The 24,140-nt window shown below is 54.0% G+C and overlaps 1 protein-coding gene across 5 annotated transcripts in view; it reads right to left on the bottom strand.

Annotated features, from left to right (window-relative positions):
• The window catches only part of ACSL6 (acyl-CoA synthetase long chain family member 6), a 79,996-nt gene that overhangs the window by 46,272 nt on the left and 9,584 nt on the right, over positions 1 to 24,140 (bottom strand). For 4 of the 5 annotated variants that reach the window (XM_087862300.1, XM_087862302.1, XM_087862298.1 and 1 more), the window contains exon 1: positions 922 to 10,301. In XM_087862300.1, the coding sequence (XP_087718426.1) occupies positions 922 to 1,218 (297 nt within the window). In that variant the 5' untranslated portion in view covers positions 1,219 to 10,301. Of the gene's footprint in view, positions 1 to 921; positions 10,302 to 24,140 lie in introns of those variants that run through there. The other variant, XM_087862301.1, reaches the window with a different exon arrangement.

Below are 24,140 nucleotides of genomic sequence, written 5' to 3'. Positions count from 1 at the left end.
GCAGGGGTGCCTGGGTGGCTCAAGGTTAAGCATCTGACTCTTTGATTTGGGCTCAGGTTGGGATCTCGAGGTCATGAGATCAAGCCCCCTCTCCTCCCAGGCTCCATGCTCAGCACAGAGTCTGCTCAAGATTCTTTTTCTTTCTCTTTCTGCAACCCCCGCCCCCCGCTCACTCTCTCTTTCTAAAATAAACAAGTAAAATCTTAAAAGAAAAAAAAAAGAGGGGCCGATAACTATCGGTTCACTCATGGATGGTTCCCCGGGGAGGAGAACTCGCAGGCAAGGGGAAGAAGGTAGAAGCTCTTCAGTCTGCGACATTTTTCTCTTTGGAAGCGTGAATATATTACCTATTCAAAACGAATAAAGTTTAAGAAAAAGACAATTTTTTAAAAGGCAAAATAAATTTCACAAGCTTAAGGAAGAAAGAAGTCTCACTAGTCCTTTTAGATGGAGCCTGGATTACCCTTGTCCAGACTGGGCCACTGCCCCTCCTCCCCTTGGTGGCCCTCCCGCAAGTCCATGTGCTCTGGGAAGACAGGGCCTCAGGGTGGGCTCAGTTCTGAGTCCCAGCTCTAGACCAGGGCCGGGCACAGGGAGACTGAGAGGCAAGCCCCTTGAGAACCTTAGGCTTTCTACTGAAGCACCAGCAAGCCAAGGCTTCCCACCCAAGAAGCAGACAAACTAGAGATCCGGTGCAAGGTCATGGTCAGGCTCTGCCCAGGGCTCAGTTCCTGGGAAAGGCAGAGGAACATCATGTAGGAGACCCTGTTCGAGGTCCCTTGGGGGGGGGGGCTTCCTGGCTTGCTGCCAGGGGAAAACGAGATTCTCTGCACCATTTTGGGTCAAATCAGCTGCAAGTTTGGCTTCTACCTCCAAGACGCCTCTGCCCACCACTTGCCCAGCTGCTTGCACCCTGCTCACCTCCACTTCCTCTGACTGCATCAGGAGGTTGCATGGTGGTTGTAAGGCCTTTGGCCGGTGAGTGAACCAGTAGGCGAGGATGGCGGCCAGCGCACCCACACTCACGAGGGTGGTGGCTGAGAGGCTGCGGAAAAACTGGCCCAAGTCACCCAGCTCGGGCAGCCGCAGCAACCTCAGGATCTCCTGGGTCTGCATCTTCTCCAGAACTGAGAGGATGAACTCTGTAGGAAACAAGAGGTGGATGAGAGAGGGGAGCTGATGGCAAGCCAGCGAGGCGTCCCGGGTCTGTCTTTCCATCTGTCTGGGATCACAAGTGACACAGAGATCTTGGCCAGGCCCTGGCCAAATACACTGCAGGGTGGGCCCTGGGCTTGCTGGGGTGTACAGTCTCCTGGTGCGACACGGCACAGCCCAGAAGCTGGCTTTCTAGAAGGGCCTCTCCAGATGGCAGGCTGGAACTCTGAGGAGTGACCCCTGACAGTCAGACATCCAGCCCAGTTCTCCTGAGAACCATATGCTCAGGCCCTGTGCCATGACTGACAGATGCTTCCGTATCTTCCAGAGGCCAGCGCATGCTCTGACAGCTCTGGAAGGAAAGCCTCCTGAGGGTCTGGGTGCACTGCCTCTCCTGTGTGGTCATACCATTGTGCTTATCTTTGCTCCTGAGTATGAAGAGCATAGTGGCCAGAATGAGTGGGGTGATGCGGGCTCCTCCCACTCTACCCCAAAGCTCCCAGTCCCAGGCCCTGACCTTGAGGGAGACCAAGAAGGCAAGGGGAGCAAAGCCCACAGACGCATCCTGACAGACACCTCCAGCCCTCATAACACGAGCTCATTGATCTCTCTGGCAAGGGTCCAGTGAGTGACACAACAGGGTTCCCCCAGGTCCACATCCTGATCTACCCCAGGCTCTCCTTGAAGAAAAGTTGGAGCCAAAGTCTTGCCAGGGCCAGAGGTGATGCTGTAGCCAACTTTCTGAGGAAGAGCAGCATTACCAAGAGCAGCCAGGATGGGGTCAAGGAACCACTCCCTAGCCCCAGACCACTGACCCCTGCGCACTGGGGCTCCGCACTGCCCCTGACCAAGCACCAAGAGGCACAGGCAGCCCCACCATTAACTGGGCCCATTAACTGGACATCTCAACCGCTGATGTCCACAGCAAACAGAAGTGGCAGAGGGAGCACGTGTTAAACTGGTGGGAAGGGAAAGGAACCAAGGCCCAGAGAGAAAGGGCTCAGCAAAGTGCTGTGTGCCCATTTGGGGGTAACCAGCATTTCCTGTGATACCACATATGGCGGTCAGGATGCCATGCTTGCCCACCACAGACCAAGTGGACACAGTGAACCTAGCAGGGGACAGAAAGGATGCCTTGGGGTGGTCAGTGGAAGCATTTCTGTGGGAAGCACCAGTGACTAACTTGGGTTCAAAGAGAGCAGGTCCCAGGAGCTACCACGTCCTCCTGATGGCCGCTAAGTGAACCAGTGTTGGCAGCACAGACATGGCCAGCTGGGCTCGGAGGTCTGCACTCCACCCAGGACTGAGAGAAGGAGCGAGGATGGACCGGGCATTGGATGCTTTTATCCCCACTAGGGCCTCCTCAGAGTCACTGCCCAGGAAGATCTGGGGCTAGAAGCGCCACACAACACCTACAGGTCTGCCAGGCTAACGAGTGCTGGGTAGGCTCCAAGCTGCCGTGCACCATTTTACCATCTACAGCAGCTCTCCTTACTGGCCTTCTACCTCTGGAAGCATGGCTGTGGTTTTGCTTCTTGGGAAACAACAAGAAACCCAACAGCAGTCACTCTACAGCCACAGGATATGAGCCAAGCAGCAATTACCTGACCCCTGAAAGAGGAGAGACCTGCTGAAATCCTGACAAATAATATTTGTACTAAACTGTAACATCACCACACCAGAGATGAGGTCAGTGATGTGCAAAGTCATTGCCAAGAAAGCAGGCAAATCTTGCTTCAAATCCCTTCTCCTGCACTTACAAGCCACACAAGGTTGCACATAACCCACCTCTGTGGACCCCCCCTTGCCCATCTTTAGAACGGGGACAGTATCACTCAGCCATGGACTCATAGTTACAGGCGCGGCACAACTAAACAGACGGCTAAGGGGTATGGCTGTCAGACCAGGGAGGCTGCTCAGTTCAGGCTGGTCCAAGCACCAGACAGAGGCGGCTGGGCCCCGGCTGCGGCCCCTCGGGAGCTGATGCTCTGTGCATGGCACAACAGGCCTCCTGAGTCCCGGGAACACTTATGAATTACCCACAGACTCTGGGTGCTCCCTGGGGAGCAGAGAAAGTCAGCCCCAGCCAGCCTGATCATCCTCACTGAGTTCCTGAGCTGGAAACCCAGTTTTCCTGGCAGCCTTCTTGAGCTCGATCAGTTTCCAGGCCATCCCACAGGAACAAATCACTCCTGGCATATTGATCACATGAAGGTACTTTACCAGCAGAGTAGAGGCCCAGGTATGGACCTCAGTGATTTCACCAAGGAAAACCATTCTGGGGAAGACCCCGGACGGGCGACCAGCTAGCTTCCTTGGGACATTTGCTTCCCTAGGCTGCAGATGGGGAGACCAAGTCACGGCCATGCCTATCATGTAAGGGACTTAGTCCACATAACAGATAATCCAGATATGCTCATCAGCTCTTGGGGTGGGCTCTGAGCTGCCAGCCATTTCCTCTAATGGGCTCAGAAGCCTCAGACAAGCCCAAGCGCTCAGCTCTGTGGTCCCAAAGACGTCAGAGAGAACCCTGGAAAGAGAGCTCACTACCAGCAGCCCCTAGCCCTTGGGAGCTGCTCCCAGGTGCTAAGCTGCAGCAGAACATGGGCGGCAGCCTTTGCTGCAATGCTGGGGTTTTCACAGAGCACAGCCCAGAGTGGCCAAGTCATCCATCCACTCACCCGATCCCCATTCACGGAGCAAATCCTCACAGCCCCCACTCTCCTCTGGCTCGGGGCTGGGCCCTGGGACAAGCCAGGTGTGGGTCTGCCCTCAGCCCCACAGAGGAGACACATGAAGGATGGGGCAGAGCTGTGCAGCACAGTCTGGGCCGTGATCAGGCATGGGCTGCTAGAGAAGGTGCCCGACTCAGGTATGGGGAGTCAGGACTGGCTTCTGGCAGGGAGTCGTACTGAGACAGAAGGACAAAGAGGAAAGGGTTTCTTGAGCAGAGGGAAGCCAACATACAAAGGCTGGAGCTGAGAGAGAGCGGGGAGCACTTAGCCAGCTGAATATTCCACTCAGGAAATTAAGTCTGAGCCCTGGAAATGTAGTACAAAGGTCAGTGCCACAAGTCTGAGAGGCTGGCCTCCTAGATATGTGTGCGCTCAGAAGTCACCAAAGTGTTGTAGTCCCCAGGAGAGGGAAGAAGAGAATTGTCCAAACTTCCTGAATTGCTGGCATCTGGGAAGCCCTTGCCTAAGGTGGGAGCACACAGACACCGCTGAAGAAGGTAGCTGTCATCTACAGGTGCACAGGGAACAAGAGGGGGAACCAGGATCCGGGCCCCAGACTAGAGCCTCCCAAACCACTACCTCATGTGGTACCGCCACCCCACCCCTGCCAGCACAGGATCTCTATGTCCGGTGGTGTTGAACCCACAGATAACCGGCTCCAGACCTGCTCAGAAGAGCCTAGCTAGGCCCAGACTGCAGAGGCGGGAGGCAGCATGAGGCCACCAGAGCCTGTGAAGTGGCAGCAGCCAGTCAGGCCCGTGGCTGGTTCTCCACCATGCATGCACGAGGGGTGGGATCCCTCCCTCTCACCAACTTCTCCTGGCTGGGCCCTTCTGTCCAGGAAGCCCACTTGCCTGGGGCAATGGAGGGTGGTGGAGAAAGGGCTTGACTACCCACTCCTCCTCAGGTCGGCCTGCACCCCTGCCTGGTGGGCAGCCACCAAGGCAGTCAGTGGTGCACCGTATCATGCTTCTAGGCTTGGCAACCCTCTCAGACACAGTCAGGGCCGCCCGCATCTACCCCGAGAGTCCCTTCAGACCTGGGAGCCAGGGCAGGGCAGAGCTGCAAATTCAGGTCTTCTGAGGACACAGCCTGAGAGCCAACCAATGCCATCAAACCCTTGGCATGGGGGCAGTGTAGAGCCCAGGCCTGGGAATCTGGTCTCTTTCATTATTTCACAGGGCCTTGGCCTACTCTGACCTTCACTCCCTCTCTGTTGGACTCAGGTGGGGCTCAGGGGTCCCTGGGGTGCCAGCAATAGCTGCCTCCTCCCATGCCCCCAGGAGGCTCTCCTGGTTGCAGTAGCATGGGACATGGATGGGGGTGGGGTGGGCAGCACCCAGGGGAATCAGTGGTGCCCTGTTGCCAAGTGAGCTGCTGTGTTTGTAAATATTCACCTTAAAGGAGGACCCCGCCCTCGGCACAAAGCAGTCTCCTCTCCTTCGGCATATCCTATGCCTTTTTCTCCTCTGGCACAGAATGGTGCAGGATACCAGCTAGTGGCACAGGCTAGGAGCCTGGGACTCCCCCCACCATATTGTGTCCTCCACTGATCAGGGCACGTGGAAGGTAGGTGGTGAGAGGCAGAGCTGTCCAAACATAGGAAGAGAGAGAATGGGAGGAAAGAGACCCTGGTGGGAAGCATGCTGGCACCACAGTGGCCGGGAGGGCAAGGCAGAGCCCCAGGGCACAGTCCCTGTGGAGATGGCTCTGAGTCCCATGGCTTGGCTCCAAGGACCCTCTGCTGACCCAGCCTCCTAACCCCAGCACTCTAGACCTTTGCAACCTAGCTAGATGGCTCTGTGAGGGCCACCTCCTAAATACCCCTCAAAGGTAACTGCCCCTCTTCACCCCCACAGCTCCTGGCCTGGTCCAGTCACCACCAAACACAGTCCAGACCCCCATACCAGCCTCCTCATAGGTGTTCCTGATCTGACTGGTGTTTACACTGATATCACGGTTATTTTCCTGATACACAGACATGACCACGTCATGCTACTACTCAAAAACCTTATCTGGCTCCCTACCTTAGGACAAAGGTCCAACTCATCATGCCAGTGCTGAAGGACTCCACGACCCTCAGATTCTTCCCTTCTTTTAGAATCACCCAGGTTCCCTCTGTACCAACCTAGAGTGGGGTGGGGATCCTTGCAGTGGGGTTCTGTGTCTCTGAAAACCTCTGAGGAGTTCGAAACGGTAGGCAAGTGCAAGGCAAGCCTCCAGATCTTTAAAGAACATCCTCAACCCCCAAAGAAAATCAAAAACATAATCACAACCTCTCCCAGAGACCGGGGTCTCCGGCAAACAAGCCAGGGAAAGGGCCCCAAGGTAAATTCTGCTGCTGCACTGACCTGGTGCAAATCTTGACTCACACTCTTGATAGCCGTATGACCTTGGACAAGTCACTTGACCCCTCGGGGCCTCTTCTCAGAGAAGCTCGTGGACAGAGAATGTGGTGCCAATCACACAGTAAGTGAAACACTCGGTAGACAGTAGCTAAAGCACTTACTCCATCTCTTTGCCAGCCAGAAGGGCTCAAAGATAACTTGCAAAAGGACATGCATTTACACCCTACCTTTCCAGAGGGCTCCTGGCACTGGGGAGGCTGCTGAACTGGTCCCACTAGTACCAGCCTCCCTTTATAAAGGGTGTGTGGGGCTCGGGGAGAGAGCTTACCACATCTTGAGCAAAGCACAAAAGTGGCGAAGGCCCTGCCCCGAGTCTGCCCTCCTGGGGACAGCGGATGGCAACAGCTGCCTGCTCTGAGAAGCCGGGTGGTGGTGGCGGCGTTAGCAGAGGTGACAGCGGCTCCCTGGCGGCCGTGGGAGCAGGTCTGGCAGGGACCTGAGCACAGAACAGCTCTATGAGGAGCTGCTGGCCCCCCCTCCATCTGCACACTGGGCAGCACTGGCTCAGATCAGCTTAGAGCCAAGCAACCCGCCTTAACCCCCACTCTGCTGGGTTCCCAGAGCTCCGCTCACGGCTTCTCCCCCCGCCCCCACTCTGTCTTCAGTTCTGGATGGAGTTTGCCAAATGGGTTGCTTAAGGACAAAGCCTCTTTACACATCCATCTGTGACACTGATTAGGGGCCAGAGCCTCAGCCAGAGGCTGGGGACCTGCCGCCAGCGTGAGTGGCCACAGTGGTAGGAAACGTGGGGCGTGGGCGTGGGGATGCCAGCTCTCTGGCTGAGCCAGGCAGCTGGAGGCCCAGGGGCTCCACCCCCAGCCCCTCCCAGGGTCTCAGGGACTGCTTCTACTCCCCTTCAACCCCAACCCCAAAAGGTCACAACCTATCTACTTCGGGAAAGGAAGGAAGCTGGGCACAGTTCCAGATAAAACATCTACTCAGAGATGCTCTGGACAGTCCAGAATAAGGATCAGGATCAGCAGGTAGAAGATTCTGGTTTGTCTCTTCTGCAAGACCCCAGGCCAGCAGCACATCAGTCCTTCCTGGAGGCCTGCCCGTAGCAATACAGCCGTCCCAAAGCCAGAATCCACACCCTGGCCCGGTGGAACCAAAGCTGAGCTCTGAACTCTCTCAGCACCTCTGGCAGACAGACTGAGACCAGAGGTCCTGGGGACTCCCAGGGCCTCACTCCTGCAAGGTCTGTCTCCACAGGATAAGGGGTGAAGGTGAGGCTCCCACTTCCATGACCGGCATGTGGCTGAGCACACAGGAGGAAGATGGTCGCCACTGCTGAAGAGTAAAACGCAAACCCAGCCCCTAGTAGTTCGCTCACCACCCTCTGCGCCCTGCCCACAACTGGTGCTTCTAAGTCTGCTGAAATGGGGCCACTGTCTACCCGAATCTGACCTACCTCCTCAGCAGCAGGGCTGTCCCACGCCACAGTCCAGGGCTCTGAGCTCCCTCTCAGGGGGATGCATGCACAAGCAGCCCGGTGAGTCTGTGAGTCTGGAGCCCACAGGCCTCGCAACACTTTCCCTGGGGCTGATGCAGCCTGCACGGCTCAGCCCACCACCCCAGGGCAGGGGCAGGCCCCGAGAGGAGCCTCCCGACTCAGCTGCCCTCTCCTAGAATTTGGCAGGAGCCTATCTGCACCCCCAGGCCATCGCCTCCTCCAATCCACCCCAGGAAGCTTTAAAATACTGGAATGCCTGAGGACCCACCTCTTGCTCACAAAGCTCCTACCTCTTCCTTCTCCGCCAGACCCTTACTTTTCTCTAGACATCTTCAGAGATGTTTTAAAATAAGACAATAAGACAAAATCTTCCTTTAAGGCTTCTCGGGGCAGCTTTTGGAGCAGGAAATTCAGTGGCTACAACCCAGGTCCTGGCTGATTGAAAACCACCCAGGGCGCAGAGGGTGGGGGGGACAGGGAGCCTCGGCTGTTCTGTCCCAGGGCGGGTGTGGCCCAGTCGCTAGGTGAAGAAAAAGCACAGATCCCACCATCATACCTGTGCGACCGTGACAGGCAGACACGCAAACCCAGCAGCCCACCCCTGGCCCATTACCCACCCCGTGCTCACAGATATTCATGCTTGGTTCTACCGTGAGAGAGAGGCTTTCTTTCTGTCTTCCTCTTGGGTTTTAATTAGTCACAGAACCACAGATGATTGGGGCAGGAATGGGGCCCAGGGCCTCCCCGCCTGGGGAACTGCCAGGTGAGACCCACCGCACATCCCCTGAGAGGCTGGGACGCAAGTTGCTGGGTTACACAGCGACTCACCTGCCGAGCCTCCCCAGGAAGCCTGATGATAGCTCAGAAGGTTCAGTTAAGCCTCTTCAGTGTGGGAAAGCCCATCTCCGGCTGGCTGGGCCTGACCCCTGCACAGGGCCACCTGTACCAACTCGCCCGGACTCACCTTGATCATGCCTCCCTTTAGCAATTCATTCAGTCCAGGAAGCCGACTTCACTGCCCTCCTCTGCTTGCCCCCCTCTCCCACCACGCCAGCACTTCTAAAGAATCCCACTCACCCAAAGACCCGGTCAGGGAACATGGGCCCACATTCCTGACGGCAACACTGGGAAGCCAGGCTCAAACGACACTTTCGGGAACTTAAAAAATACAAATAACCTTGAGGACGGAGGAGCAAAGAGAAACACAGTGTCTTTCACAAGCTCGGAGATAAATGTTGTCCTCACCACGAATCAGGCCCAACTAAAATTTCAGAGCAAAGAGGGGCACCAGAGGCTAAAACTGGCAGCAGTCCCTGTGGAAATATTTACAGAGTGCAGTAACCAGGGCTGATGATGGATGAGCCTCAGCCTCATTGTCCTTCCTTTCACACCAAGCCCCCGGGACAGCAAGCAGAATTCGGGGATGCTGACGAGGGCATGAGCACCACAAGAACAGAGGGACACCCCCTGGCCAGGCCCCACTGTGCAGGAAGCCAAATCCTGTGGCTGCAACATGATCTTTTCCCCTCCCAGCCAGTCCGTGTGAGGACTGCCAGTGTCCTGGCCTCAGGAGCCACGATCCGTTTCCGTCTCCAGCCCAAACATACTGAGGACAGACTGTGACCCTAAGGACCTCAGGCCGCTCCTGGCAGGGCCAGGGTCTCAGAGCTCACTGCAGTGGCCACAGCACAGGATGTGACCTTCTCCAGGAGGGTCCTGCTAAGACATGGTTGTGGTCACTGAGGTGGGGGGGAGAAAAGGGGGATTCCCTCACCTGCTTGTGAATTCACTCAGGAGCACCGGGGGACACCCTGCTCAGGAAAAAAGTGCACAAAAGATAGAACCCGGGACACATCCTCAGTCAGGGACGGGGAAGCAAGGAGGGAATCAGGAGCAGATGGGAAGGAGTGTTCTGAGACGTGGACCAAGTGACAGAAGTGGTTGGTAAGTCACAGGAAGAGCCTGTAAGATGTTGAGGCTCCCAGGAAAGAGGCAGGAGTCTGGCTGTATTGAGGAAAGGGGCAAGAAGCCGAGGCTGGGAGGCCAGCACGTCGCTGAGGAAGAGAAATATTGTCCTGGTACTGTATACATGCCTCATGCCTTTGGTGTCACAGCCATGAGCTAATGGAACTCGCCGGCTCCTCAGCTTCTCGTACCCTGGGGTTTTAAGATGCACAAGTGCCCCAGGCAAGCTCCCTAAGAAAGGAGCCACCTAGGCTCTGTCCCAACCATTCCAAGGGCCATTGCTCAGACAATGAGCAGAGAAGAGAGAGTTTTACCTTCGGTTAGAGGTAAATTTTCTGGAAAATTTGATAAATAGCTTAATTTCCTGGCTCCCCCATACTTTGACAACGTTCTTCCTCTGAATGCCACAAAAAGAAACAAATCCGAGTTTCGCTCAGTTCAGCAGAAGGCTATGCCTGTGGGGGGTACCCTGTCCCCTCCTGATCAATCCTCTGGAGGCCTGAGCCACACAGCAGCTGTCTCTCACTGCCTCCCCACCAACCCCCTGGCTGCCCAGTCTTGTTCTTGGCCTGCCTGGGGGGTGGGGGGGGGCTTGGTATTCACAGGGTTAATGCCAGGCTCAAGCAGCCCAGCCCTCAGCTGGGCAGGGAGCATTGAGAACTCAGGCCTCCTTTTCAAGGCCAGGATGAATGGGGAATATGCAAATGCCCGCCTCCCGAGGAGTGCAGGGGAGGGCCTGCTGCTGTATCTTTCCACTCTGGGCCTGTCACATGAAAGGGTTTGTATTCCTGCTGCTGGCTCCGGCGCCAGACTGGGGCTGTTCTCACCAGAAAACAAAAATCTCTTTCAAACCCAAGCAAAACGAGGCCCTGGCTGGCCCGGGGAAGGCTGTTGGACGTTGTTCACACTGACCCACCAAGAGCACCCATCACTTGGATTCTTACTGAATCCACCTCCTTTCCTCTGGGGCCCTGAGGAAAGCCCTGGGTCAGGTCAGGGTGGGTGGCACCAAGGAGTGGGACTGGCTCATTCCGAGGCTCCGCTGCTTTTGCCCCTTGCAGAAGTAGAAATGGCTGGGCCTGAAGTCACCACTTGCTTTATCTGAGGGAAGGCTGGCCATTCTCAGGGTGTTGACAGTTAAACACGGAGAGAGAAAAGGGAAGGAAAATGTGATGGTAAACAAAAGACCTTGCAGCGCACAGGGAGGACTTTTGGAGAATGGAGGCCACAGGCATCCTCCCCTGCCCACCCCCCGGCTGCCGGCACAAGAGCCCTCGAGCTGTGGCTGGGGCTCCTGGTAACCCAGAGCCCTGTGTGCGGGATCACAAGCTTCGGGGACACTCCGGGGCTTGGACTCCATCCTCCACAGAGGCCTCATGACGAGGTCAGTCTTCAATTTTGTTCAGATTTCCAGAAGCCAGAAATGCTGCTTTTCTGACACCCTAGGGTCACCAGGAGCTGTCCATCACCCACAGAACAAATCTTGTACCCTATGAAATATGGGTGCTACACAGACTCCCATGGACAGTAGACAGTGACACAGGGGGCTCTCAAACACACACATGGTGGTTTAGCCTGAGAAGAAATCTAGAACAAAACCACTTAAGGAACTGATTCAGAACCCACAGGAGGTCTGGAGGACGCCCTGCAAATTCCCTGCAATCCAAGGGAAACAGGACTGGTCAGCTTCTCAGCCCAAAGAAGACGCCCATCTTGGATGAGCTTCCACTGCTGCTCCCTCCACAGTCTTCCTTCTAGAAGCCAAGGCCACAGAGCACACCCACGGAGCCCAGAAGCCAGGCATGTCTGTGAGTGCTCGTGGAGCCGTCTGGGAGGAACAGGAGGCAGGAGAGGAGGAGGAGGGGGAGGTGGGGGGGAGGAGGAGGGAAAAGGACAATTCAGTACAGATGGAGAGGGTGCTTCCCGGGTCACAGCCTTCCCTGATATCTGACCTGTGGCAGGGAGGTCAGGGACATACGTACCCCCATCTTCCACCAGCCCACTGGCCAGGAGAAGGCCGCCCTCCCTTTCTCCCCACCACCCCAGGCAGAGCGAGGCTTGTGGAGAGAGCCTGCAAGCGGGGGGGGGGGGGGAGGCGGGGGGGGCTAAGTGTGGGTGAGTTGAGGGTGACCCCTAGAGAACCACATCTAACCCATCTGCTGGAAGGGACTATCACCATTAACACTGAAGTTGTCCAGACACTAAGCAGGGTCCTGGGGTTTAGACGGCTTCATGATGACCCAGCTCTAGGGGCCATAGCAGAGCGGCCAGAAGCATGGCCCCTTCCAAAGGTCAGGGGTCACTGCAGGCCTGGATGTGTCTCAGTGAGTCTCCCTTCTCCATGTTGGTAACTGCCTTCCTCTCATTGGCTTCTGGAGCCTTGCCATCCAGCCTCTGGCCAACCTCCCTGTGCAATCTCAGTGGCAGGCCCTTATTCCATCCTGCCGCTCTCTGTCCCAGCTCTCCTCCCCCACCTCTGACTGTCCTCGCTGTGTAGTCTTGCTGTGCTCTCTCCGTCCTCGCCGTCCCTCCCAGTGACTGTTCTGTCTATTCGACAGGATCTGCAGTCACTGCCCAGAATGGTCTCTAGCCAAGCCTGGGGCAGGGGTTGCCTCTCAGGAGCCAGACTGGAGATACTTATCCCCAGCAACAATCCACACGCTGGAGGGAAACACAGGGCTTTGTAGCGGGGCTGAGTCCCGCTTGGTTCCTCGGGATCCACCTGCCATGCTGGTGGTCTGGGCAGGTACAGTGTGCTGGGAACATGACAGGGATCTTGGTGTTGGTTAGTGGTCTTGGGCCCAGAGCTGCACATTCAACCTGGGCCTGCCTGTCCTCTCTCTCTTTCCTCTAACAGCCATCAATTACTGGGTCTGTTCCTGACTCCAACAGCTGTCATTCCGGATTTGCTTCTCCCCTGCTCTAAAGCACCATCTTGGCCTGGCTTCCTGTTCTACAGCCCCCAGAAGACAGCTATCTCTGAACGTAGGCCTGAATGGGCAGAGAGGAAATCAGAAGCTAGCCTCCCCCGATTTTCCATGGACAGTCCCGGCCAAATGCCTGGACTAGCTGTCCAGAGAGGAAAGATGTCTCCGGGCAGAGCAGGTGAATAAGAACAGGTGGGACTTCTTGGGAGCTGAAATCCTTCAGACTCTGAGATTACAGGCTGGGCCTCAGAACAGATAGCTCACCTTGGTTCAGAAGTTGTCCCAACCCATTTCCCACCCTTCCATTTCAGCCTGTCACAGACCTCAAGCCTCACAGGAATCAGAAGCCACGAAAAGGAACCAGGTCTGGGAATGACTATGCCCACCATGAACTCCCAGAGCAGCCAAACAATGGTGGGAGACCAGCCTGGGCATCCTGAAGGACACCCCAAGGGCCCAAAGTAGCATCCTTGAGGCTAGTGGGTGACTAGTGAGGAGTCTGGCCAGACCAAGGCAGGAAATGGGGCCAGCACTCGAGCCCATCCAGTGAGCTGGGGACCCAGACTGGGGCCTGCGCTCCGCTCTGCTTGGCCAGAGCTCCCAGCCTACTAGGGTTCTAAGGAGACAAAAGGACCTTGCCCTCAGAGAAGAAAATGTTCTACAAAACCAATCACCTGCAGCTATGGGTTTGACCTTCCTTCCTTCTTCCTTCCTCCCTCCCTCCCTTCAGCAAACACTTTTGGAGCACCTCCTTCTGCTCTGGGTTCTTAGCACTAAGGGTTCCCCAGGGAAGGCTGAGCTGTCCTGCCTGCAAGGAGTTCACACCTGCTTTCCCCCCACTGCTTCTACCACCTTCGCATCATCCCCCAGGTAGGCATGGAGCCTGGCACCTAGTAGGAGCACACTCAAATTCTGTTATTTGCTAATTGATGTGTGGTAAGAAAACACCATTATTAAAATAAACTGTTTTCACAGAATTCTTCCTATCCTTCATTCATGCAATCAACACTGGTGCACGTGGTGCCTGGTCCCGGACTGGGGCTCAGCGAGGAGAAATTCTGGCCCTGCCCTCCAGGAGATCATAGTGTAGGAGCCCAAAGACTGCAAGTCAGTCTTTGGAACAGGGGCCCCTAGGTGATGCGCGTGGCATGTGGCACACAGAAGTAGTGTCATCTTGGCCACCCACATGCCCAGTTTGGGCTAAGTTTCTTTGACGCAGCCACTACATACACAGAACAAAGCCCAGGTGCCTGCGCTGGTATTCTAGAGCCTGCAGATCCCAGCCCTGGTGACCTCACTGGCCAAGCAGAGTATGTCCCCAGATTTCCTTCACTCCTACGGCCTATCTTTCCTCATACTTATCCTTCTGCTGGGAATGCCTTGTTTCCCTAACTCCCTTTCTGTAGGTCAGAACCCTGTACCCACTTAAGGAAGGTCTAGCTCAAACTAACATTTAAGGGGACCTTTCCTTTGTGCCAGCCCTGCTCTTGGCACTTTATGCCTGTCCTGTCTTTAAACCCTCCTCTTTCCAAGGACCGCTCCCTTGCTTGTGCCCACTGCTGAGCCTGCTGGAGGGCTCGGGCCCTGGCTGCTCATACCTGGTGGTCCCTCCCTGGACTGCTCCTAGCTCTTAGGAGTTGCTTCCCCTTTGAACCTCCCTGAGTCTCACTGACTCATCTATTAAATGGGGATAACAGCATCACCGTGTTATGGGAAAGATGACATGAAAGCTTAGGGAGCTGTAGATCACGGTGCTTGGCACATGGTAGGTGCTCAGGGAAGCAGCAGTCAAATCAGTAAGTTTGCAACAACACTCCCCCCACCCACCCCATAAAACCAACCCCCCTCCCACAGTACTTCATTGAATGAATATTTGAGTGCCTACTACGTACCAGGCTAATTACATAGCTAATGACAAAGTGCAGCTTGTGTTATACAAACGCCTGTAAATGTCGCCTCCTTTTGCAAACAAGCCAGAGCCTCACACTCACTTATCCTGCTTGCTGTGTGTATGGGACGGCCCTGGGTCCCATCTGGGCCTGTAGCCAAGCCAAAGTCAGCCTTCTGAAGGTCAACCTAAGAGCCCTTACAATCACGTGGGACAGAAAACCAGCCAGAGAGCAGACTGGCCAGGTTCTGACGCCCTCTGGTGTCGGTGTGCTGTCACTGGTGGGACCCTTTTATACTACCACAGGTTGGGCAAGATAAGGCGCTGAGGTCAGAATTCTCCCACGGAGCAGTGCACTGTGTGCAAATCTCAATTTTCTTTTGCGAGGCACGCCCTCAGCTGTTCTGCCTGGAGCTCCACAATGTCAGGGTCCTAAGTGCCTACTTGGGTCCCCTGGAACAGCTCCAGATCTCATACTAGTGCTCCACTCTAATGGGAGCCTGGAATCAGGTGAAGATCTGATAGGGCTGAACTCGGCCAGGCTGTGCACATCTGCAAACTGCCCCAGACACTTACAGCCCTATGGCTGCCACATCAGTCTTTGCCACCTGGGGCCAGCCCCATTCCCCAGGGTCACAGCTTGGGCCTCCTACCTTCCCCTTCCAGAAGCCCAGCCGCAACCTGAGCCACATCGAATCTTATCGGAAACATCAACAGCCGCTCTGCGCCCTACCAGCCTCCCCCTGCTGGCTCAGCCTGGCCACTGCAGCTGAGTGGAGAGCTCCTTTGCCGCCTAAAGAATACCCCTTTCCTCCAGAATCCCCTGCTATCCAGACTCCATCCTCCTCCCACAACCTAGGTTCCCGGGGCACAAGACCCCGAAGACACACTCCCCCACGGTTCTTCCTGCACCCCTTGGCCAGCCTGACTTTCTACCCGGAGTTTGGCCTATCTGCCTCTGACAAACATTTCTGTATGCGGCAGAAGCCTATTAAGATGCCACTGATGGTCAGGTTTGCAGTTGAGCAGAATGGACTTTGTCCAAGGGCATGGGGCTGCATCAACCTAGAGGGAAGGATGCCCTTTTGGAAATTCACCCACTAAGAGGAGTGCCTCTTTCTACTTTGCCCAGTGGTGCCATATGGCCAGGCAGAAGTGCCAATCCGTTGCTCCCACAGTCCTCTGAGTGCTCACGGCACTGAGATCAACCATGTTTTCCCATGCCAGGTGCAGCATCTGACTCAGGCTGTAGCCATTTTATTTGTTTCCTTGTTTCCTACTCAACACACAGGTGGGATTTGGGCTGGCCCAGGACTCAGCGATGGCCTCCTCAGAGGGGAAGAAGACAGACGCAGCTCTTGTTCTCCTAGGGCTCAGAGCACATGGCTACCTCCCCAAGATAGCCAGTTCTTCCTCCAGGGGCTTCCTCCTACCCTTCACATCATCCTCTCCCTGCAGTCCCCCGAAGGCAGCTCTTGTCTCCTTAGGGCCAGAATGGGTGACATAAGCACATAACTCTCCTAAAGAGTGACATCACCTTGAGGGTCATCTCCTGTTTCTAGGTGAGCCAAAGGGATCTGATAGCTGCCTAGGGACCCGGGAGATTACAAGGCCGAAAGTGTTGTCAGTCTTAGCCTAGGAGCTCTCTCTCTCACCCCAGAGAAAGGCTGGGGTCCAGGCAAAGTGCCAAGCAAGGTGGACACACGATCTGGGAGTGCCCTTACAGGCGTATGGGGTATTCCATCCAGTGATCACTACTCAGTCTCTTACTATTACGCCAAGTGTGGCGTCTCTGAGGAATTTCCTGTTTGCACCGAGCATCTTGCCCTGTACAGAAGCAGCTGCCACCTGCACCGAGTCTCCTTCCCTGACCACTCCAAGGCCTCTGTACAGTCCAGCAGAGAGGCAGTTTCCCCATTCAGGGAGGCATGTGACCACTTTGAGAAATACTCCACGATGAAGCAGGACGGGGAGGCCAGTTTGAGTCAGTGTCTGCTGAACCCCAATTTCAGACCAAGGACCTAATGCTGTGAGGGGCTTTTTCTCATAGGTTGCTGATTACTCCCGGCGCATGTGGCCCTGTAGTCCCCAGACATCTCCCTGTAGCTGCAGAAGACCGAGGTTCCAGAGAGCTGCCCTTGGACCCATGGCTGGGTGAGGGCCTACTAAGGGTAGAGCAAAGGGTCCTGGCACTAGGGAAAGGCTCTGAGACCATCACCCAGTAAACGGTGGCTGTTATTATCACCACCCTCAAACTCATCATTACTTCGGTAACTCCTGCCCCTTACCTGTGACCCCAGCTCTAGCCCAGACCTTGCCTGCTGGATGAGCACATCAGGCCTAGAGTGGCCCTGCACAGCCTGACCTCAGACACCAGCAGACAGAAGGAGCTTAGGGAGCTGAAGGGATTAGAGAGGCCTCACTCACTCCCTGGCTCAGCTCGGGGGGGGGGGGGGGGGGGGGAGTATCCCTGTGGCCCAACTCAGGGCAGTGTTGGGGGGGGGTGATTACCTGTCCCACCAACCCTCAAAGTTCAGGCCTGATACCACCATGCACTTAGCAATGATTGCTCAATTAAAACCTCACATCAAATCCCACTCTGCCAGATATTACTAACCATGTGACACTGGGCAAGTCAATCAACCTCTGAACCTCAGTGAGAAAGGGAAAGCACCACCAAACTCCTAGTATTTGCTGTGAATTTAAAATAATACAGGTAAAGTTTCAGGTAAGGATTTCAAAAGGGTTGGCTTCCCCTTCTTTGGCTCAAAAGGAACCTTATTACCTCCTCTGGTGCTGCAGTTTGAATGTGAAATAACAACAAACACTAACGTTCATAGAGTATCTGCTCTGGACTAGGTCCCTTTCAAGGCCAGTTTAAGGTTGGCAACACTTCACATACCTTATCAGGCTTAAACCTGCACATGGGCAGCCGGAAGTGGAGACCCTGTAGTGGTATTATACCCTGGAGGAACACGAGGCTCTCAGAGGGGACTGGCTGGTGCAGGCAGCAGAACTGGTGGATGAACGGGCCTGTGGTGAGACCCCAGGTGTGTGTATGTTGGGGGAGGAGGAGGGAGGAGTGCTGGGCAAGGATTCAGAGAGTGTCCTCATAGCCTCCTAAAAGAATGCAGGGGCGAGGAGCTGACTCCTGTAATGGGGGAGGGGAGAAGGCTGGGAGCAGCGGGGACACAAGCACTGGTCAGAGCTGAGGAGTCAGGGGAACGAACACCTTTTTACAGAAATCTTACGAAGATTTCTGGCTCAAGGGTGGGCAGTAAGGGGTCTTGAGGAGACCCCTGCCCAGGATCAGGAAGCCCCAGGCCAGTGCTGGTTACATCTCCGACCTTCAGCAAAACGTCGGGGACCAACACCCTAGGTTTCTGGATACTGGGGATGAATAAGGATGCATCACGTCTGTCCCTTGGGGGACGGGTGGGCTCGGCCTAGTCTGATCACCGATGGTGCTCGCTATAAGGAGAGAGGGTGCGAGAATTGGAGCGAGGTTGTTGTACGGTCCTGAGAGCAAGGCCCCTCATTTCCACACACCTAGCTGCTTCTCAAACCCGGAGCCCGCCAGAATTTGGGGTGGGGGGACGACCTGGGAGGCCGGGGTGCGGGGAGGAGGCTTGAAGGGACGGTTCAGCAGCAGGGACTGGGGGCTCACTTCCAGCCGGGGCCAAGACCCCACAGCGCGGTGGGGATGGGGGTCTGGGACGAGGACAGAACGGGGACTTACCCGCGAACAGCCAGAGGGATCCCCCGGAGACGAGGAAGAAGGTCAGCATGTCGGTGAGCGGGGCCCGGCCTGGCCCCGCACGGCCTCCCCGGCCCGCAGCCCCGCAGCCCCAGCAGTCGCCGCGCCGCCGCCGCCGCCGCCGGGTATTTTTAGCCCCCGCCCCCCGGCTCCGCAGCGCCCCCCCTCTCAGCGCCGCTGCGGAGTCCTGGCAGGAGGGGGAGGGCGCGGTGCGCGCTCCTTACGGGAGCCCCCCTGCCAGCTCCACAGCCTGCGGAGTCCGGGGCGCCCCCAGCGCTGCGAGCAGAGTCGGAACCGCCGAGGCCCGGGCGGGGGAGGGGCCGGCCGCAGCGCCGACCAGCTCTCTGCGCCCCCACCCCCAACGTCGGGACCAGGCGTTCTAGGGAAACGGGTACGAGAGGGGCGCACGGGAGACGAGCGCGGGAGCGTGACGCCGAGCCTACCCCACTGCTGCGCGACCCTTACCCCGCGTGACCCTGCCTTTGATGGCTGGGCAGGCTCGGGTGGCAGAGGGGTTGCAGTCACCTGTTCTAGGAGGTGCCTGTGGGCCGGTTCCCGCTGACGCTGATGCCCCCTAGGACCCAAGTTCACAGACACCAGAAGCCTCCGGGTGCCAAGTCCGTAAGCCAGTGAGGAGAGAGGTGGTGAGGATCTGTGCAGGCTCTGGCAAAGGAACTACGAGGCCGGATTAGTGCCCAGATTCCCTGGGGACCCCAGACCTCAGATCTCCCCTTCTGGGAAGGTTGGATCTGAGGCAACCAAGATGGGGTCACAGGAGGTCACAGGAAGCCACATGGAATCACAGGTGTTTCTTGAGGACACAGGCAATCATGGTCTTCATACATAGCTATTTGTGGCACATGAGACCTCAAGAAGCCCCTCATAGCTGCAGTGAATGGCTACACAGCCACCCACAGCCGCATATGGCCACATTGCTGGCTGAGGGGTTGGACACCTTCTGTTTCAGTGTCTGGGATGGAAGGAGAAAGCCCAATGCTACATTCTTCTGCAAGAATAAGTGTAGGATAAATGTAGATATCCTGCTGGGCCCTACACCTACACCTGGATTTCAAGGTCACCTCCTCCCAACACTCTTGCCTGTTCTCAAATGTGCATGTCCCACCAGGCATCCAGCACCGAGGACAGCGCTCAAGCAGCCCAATCCAGAATATATGCAACCCTCCCAGGCCAGGCACTTAGCTGACCCAGAAAGAAAAGGGTAGGAAACCAGAAGATAGAGGCCAGGTGGCATACAGTGGAAGAGCCAGAGGTCTCTTCAGACCCACCAGAGACCACCTGCCCTGCCTGTGCATATGCTCAGCAACTTAGTCGTTAGGAGGTGAGTTTGTGCCGCAGCCTGTGCCTGCAGTATTCCTATATGGCATATGTGTGCCCAGCCCCATCCATATACACCCTGCAGATGCAAATGTGCAAATGTGTGCCTCTGAGACACTTCCCATATTTATGATAGGACCTTCCACCTTCTTTCCTATCGCAGGATCTGGACTCTGGGAGAGATGCTCCTGCTGGAACCCAGGCACAGCCTGGCAGGGACTTTGATGGAATCTCTCATACTCCAGGCTTGGAAGGCTCCTTCAAAAGGATGCCACATGTCTGTCAGAATCCCCCCACCCCAACTCCTACTGGCAGCAGATTAACTGAAGACCTACTGGTGCTCAAAAGGAGAACCAGGGGGAACCAGAAGGCTGGGAAGAAAGAAGGTATCTCTCCAGATCAGATTAGTCTACAGAGATGGGCAGGCAATTTCTCCATAGGGCAGAGGGCCAACAAAGAATTTCCTTGTGGAGCAGGGGGCCCAGAAGCCCTGCTGTTAGCCTCAGGCCCAGCCTTCCTCTACAACACTCAGGTGCAGAAACGCTCCAGGCCCTTGCGTGGCTCCTGGCAGCCTCTTCTCCAGAGTGATGTCATGGGACACATTTAGCCCAGCCTCCTGCAGGATGTCGCATCCAGTTACTCTTCCTACAGATGTCTCTGCTACTTGTGAATATTTGATTCAAAAAGATGAGCTGGAGCTGTGACACATTACAGCTTAACTGAGTATTTTCCTGTTTTCTTTGAGCATGGCTTGCCTCCCCCTACTCCCTGAGGGTGGGGATTGGAAGACTATGGGCCTGGCTGTGGAATCACGGGCCAGATATCTTTCCTCTTTAGGCCTATTCCTACCCCTGGCTATAGGGACTTGTTCTTTTCTGTCCTTGGCTCCAGAGGTCTCTTTCCCCTTCCGTGGGTGCCCATCTGTGGACCTTCTGTGGGCCTCAGCAACTGTGACTCTGAGGCATCCAGACTGCGTGGGTATGACAGCCATGGAAACCCAGCAGGAGAGGACCCAGGGCCCAGAAGTATCTAGACCAGGCTGGAGAGCCCTTGGACTTCTCTCTTTGTCAGCAAGATCAGCCACAATAATGGCCAGCCCAGTTCACATCTATCTCCTCCCAGCTTAGCACCTCTGAGAGAGCAGGCAGGTAGGATCCTGATCATGTTTTCAGACCCTGGCCCAGGGTCTGGTCCAGAGAATGCAGAGAATATTTTCTTCTTCAACAGAGTAGGAAACCAGTGTCTAGAGAACAGAACATCTGCCTTAGGTCACACAGTAACTCTGGCCTTTAGAATCTCCTCCCTCCCTCCCTCCCTCCCTCCCTCCCTCCCTCCCTCCCTCCCTCCCTTCCTTCCTTCCTTCCCTCATTCAGCTAATGTTCACTAACACATTTGGCCCCCTGCTGGGAACCAAGGAGGGAAAAAGGCAAACAAGAAACAGGGGTAATGAGCAGTTCAGATGGTGAGGGTGAGGACACACATTTGATCCTAGCCTCACCCAGGGGAGACATCCTGAAGGAGGAAATATTCGAATGGGGCCTTAAAACTTGCCAAGCATCAAAGTGGAACAAAAGACACCACTCCCGGTCCTGGCTGTTGTTCTACCATGCTGTGCAGCCCTGGGCAAGCTCTTGTCCCTCTCTGCATTCACTGATACAAGGAGGAGCTAATCTAGAGGTTTCTGAGCATCAGGATTAACTAGCCATGACTCTGCTGCCTCTTGATCATCACAAATGGCCACCCTCTGGTCTGTGAGGCCCGGTGTCCACTACTCTGTGTCTAGCCTGACAGTGGCCCCAAGAGCCAGACGAGGATGGGCTCAGCCACTCTGGGCTCAGGTTTTCCTGAAGTTAGGATATCTGAGCCATGCTCCTCTGACAGTGGTGGAACCTCTGTTTTTTGCTTTGTTTTGCTTTTTTTTTTTTTTCTTTTAACTCTCCCCAACATTTCTTAACATTCTTCTTTATTTTGATAGCCTCCCACATAGTAAGTACCACCTTACTATGAAAAAGAGCGAAGTCTCTTTTTCAGCCTCCTTTGCAGGAAGGGGTGGATAAGTGACTTAGACCATGCCAATGAGATATAGCCTTGTAAGCCTTTGATTCGAAACCCAGCAATAAGCAAGAGGAAGTTGTATGTGTGGTCTCCATCTTACTGGCACAGGCTGGTAGCAGAAACAATGCATACAGGACAGTTTGTAGAGTTGTTCCTAGAAGCTGAGATCTGACCCTTTTTCTTGAACCTTCCCCCAAATTCTGTGAGCTACCTAACATTCTTTAATGTGCTCCTTTTCTGCTTAGAATAGTTAATATGGAGTTTGTTGCTTGTAGTCAAGAACTCAGATTGACCTACTCACTGTCCCACTGCTAAAGGTCTTTCTAGCCCTTACAGCATCATGCTCCCACACCCTCATTCCTGCATATATGAGGAAACGGAAGCTCTAGCTGGTGGGCCTATGGGAACTGAGCCTGGCTTTTGTTTCTCTTCACTCAGAACCACAAATCTGAAGAGCTGAGCCAGAATTTGAAACCCTATCCAGAGAGAAGTCTTGGGATAAATGATGAAAGGGGTATAGAACTGAAAACGAGTTTCAACACATGTCTTTCATTGAATAGTAGTATTTTCCCCCTGGATTAATAACATTGTTCAACGTAAAAATGTAGAAAATACAGGAGAGAATAAATGAAAGTCATGTGTAATCTCACTTCCCGAGGATAATGACTAATGAGGTTTTGTATATTTTCTAACAATAATAATAGTAACAATAATATCAAACATTCATATAGTGCTTAGTATGGACCAGGCATTCTTTCTTTTTTTCTTTTTTCTTTTTTTAAGATTTTATTTTTAAGTAATTTCTACACCCAATGTGGGGCTCAAACTCACAACCCTGAGATCAAGAGTCCTGTGTTCTACTAAATGAGCCAGCCAGGCAACCCCAGCTAGGCATTATTTATAAGTATTTTACATATGTGTTACAGACTGAACTGTATCCCGACCCCACCCCGAAATTCATATGTTGAAGGCCTAATCTCCAATGTGATTGTATTTTAAGACAGGGACTTTAAGGAGATAATTTAGGTTAAATGAGGTTATAAGGGTGGAGTCCTGATCTAATAGATATAGTGTCCTTATAAAAAGAGGAAGAGACACCAGGAGGGCACACACACAGAGAAAGACTGTGTTGAGGATGCAGTAAGAAGGCAGCCATCGGCAAACCAAGTAGAGAGGTCTCATCAGATACCAACCCTGCCAACATCATGAACTTGGACTTCCAGCCTGCAGAGCTGTGAGAAAATAAATTTCTGTTGTCTAAGCCCCCTAGTTTGTGGTACTTTGTTATGGAATCTCTAGAAGACTGATACAGTATGTTAAGTCCTTTAATCTTTTTATCAGTCCTGTCTTTCCCCCATTCATAGCAGAGTTCAATAAATATTTGTTAAATGAATGAATGATGGATACAGTTTATTCAGCACCATATGTTTCTTTTTTAAACCTAACCACATGAGTATTTTGTCCATGTTATTACCTCTCCAAATTTAAAAAATGGATACATGATAATCATTCATGCATTTATTCAGTTAACAAGTATATGTTGAGTCCCCACTATGTGCAAGGCATTGTGTAGGTACTGGTGATGTAGCAGTGAACAAACAAACAAAAAGTCTCTGCCCATGTGCAGTGTGCTTGCTCCATGGAAATCCCATTGCCTAGCTGTCACACATGGATTAACCCATGCATTTAGGAAGGTTTCTTTTGACTGAAAGTTCTCTGATGAGCCAACTAGACAGACAAAGCAACCAGTTTCTTCACTTTTGAAAAGATCAATTAAATGACTCAAAGTCTGCTGGGATTTCCACAGAAGGACAAAGATGAGGGCCTTGGAATTTGTCCTGAGTCCACAGGCCTGGAAGTTAGGGCTAATCAAGCCACCAACACCACATCCTGAAGAGTCACCTGTGTCTTCCACTCACACAGGTCAGGATTTGATGGGAAATAAATCATATTTTTAAGACTTTGAAAGTGAAGCAAACAAAAAAATTGGAAGGAAATACAGATGAATGTTTATACTATCTGGGGGTAGGGAAAATGTTTTTAAGTACAACAAAGAGGGCAGAAACCACAAAGGAAAACACTGGTAGATTTGAAGATCTGACTACATGCAAATTTTAAATGTCTGCATCTTAAAAACTACCATTAAAAGAATCTAACAGGTAAATAGGTAACTTGGAAAAAGTATTTATAGCACAGATAACTTGCAAAAGGTTTTGACATGTAACCCAAATCAAGAAGAAAAAGACAAATAAGCAAAGGACATGGACAGGGAATTGAAGAAAGAAGAAATACTGCCCTTCTCTGCATAGCTGGCCATGGAGGTGAATGATGGAGTTACAGCCTGGAGGTCACCATCCCTTCTCCTCTCTCCTTCCACCAAAAACTGGTGGGGTCCCCTCTCCCAGCCATGTCGGAGGGGTGTTCAGAGGACCAGCATTCCAGAAGCTCCACCTCACTCATCT

Source organism: Ursus americanus, chromosome 5 (genome assembly GCF_024610735.1).
Source record: "Ursus americanus isolate L20-20 chromosome 5, mUrsAme1.1.p, whole genome shotgun sequence".
NCBI classification, from domain to species: domain Eukaryota; kingdom Metazoa; phylum Chordata; class Mammalia; order Carnivora; family Ursidae; genus Ursus; species Ursus americanus.
Note: the sequence above shows the minus strand (reverse complement) of the source record. Positions and strands in the feature narration are given on the sequence as shown.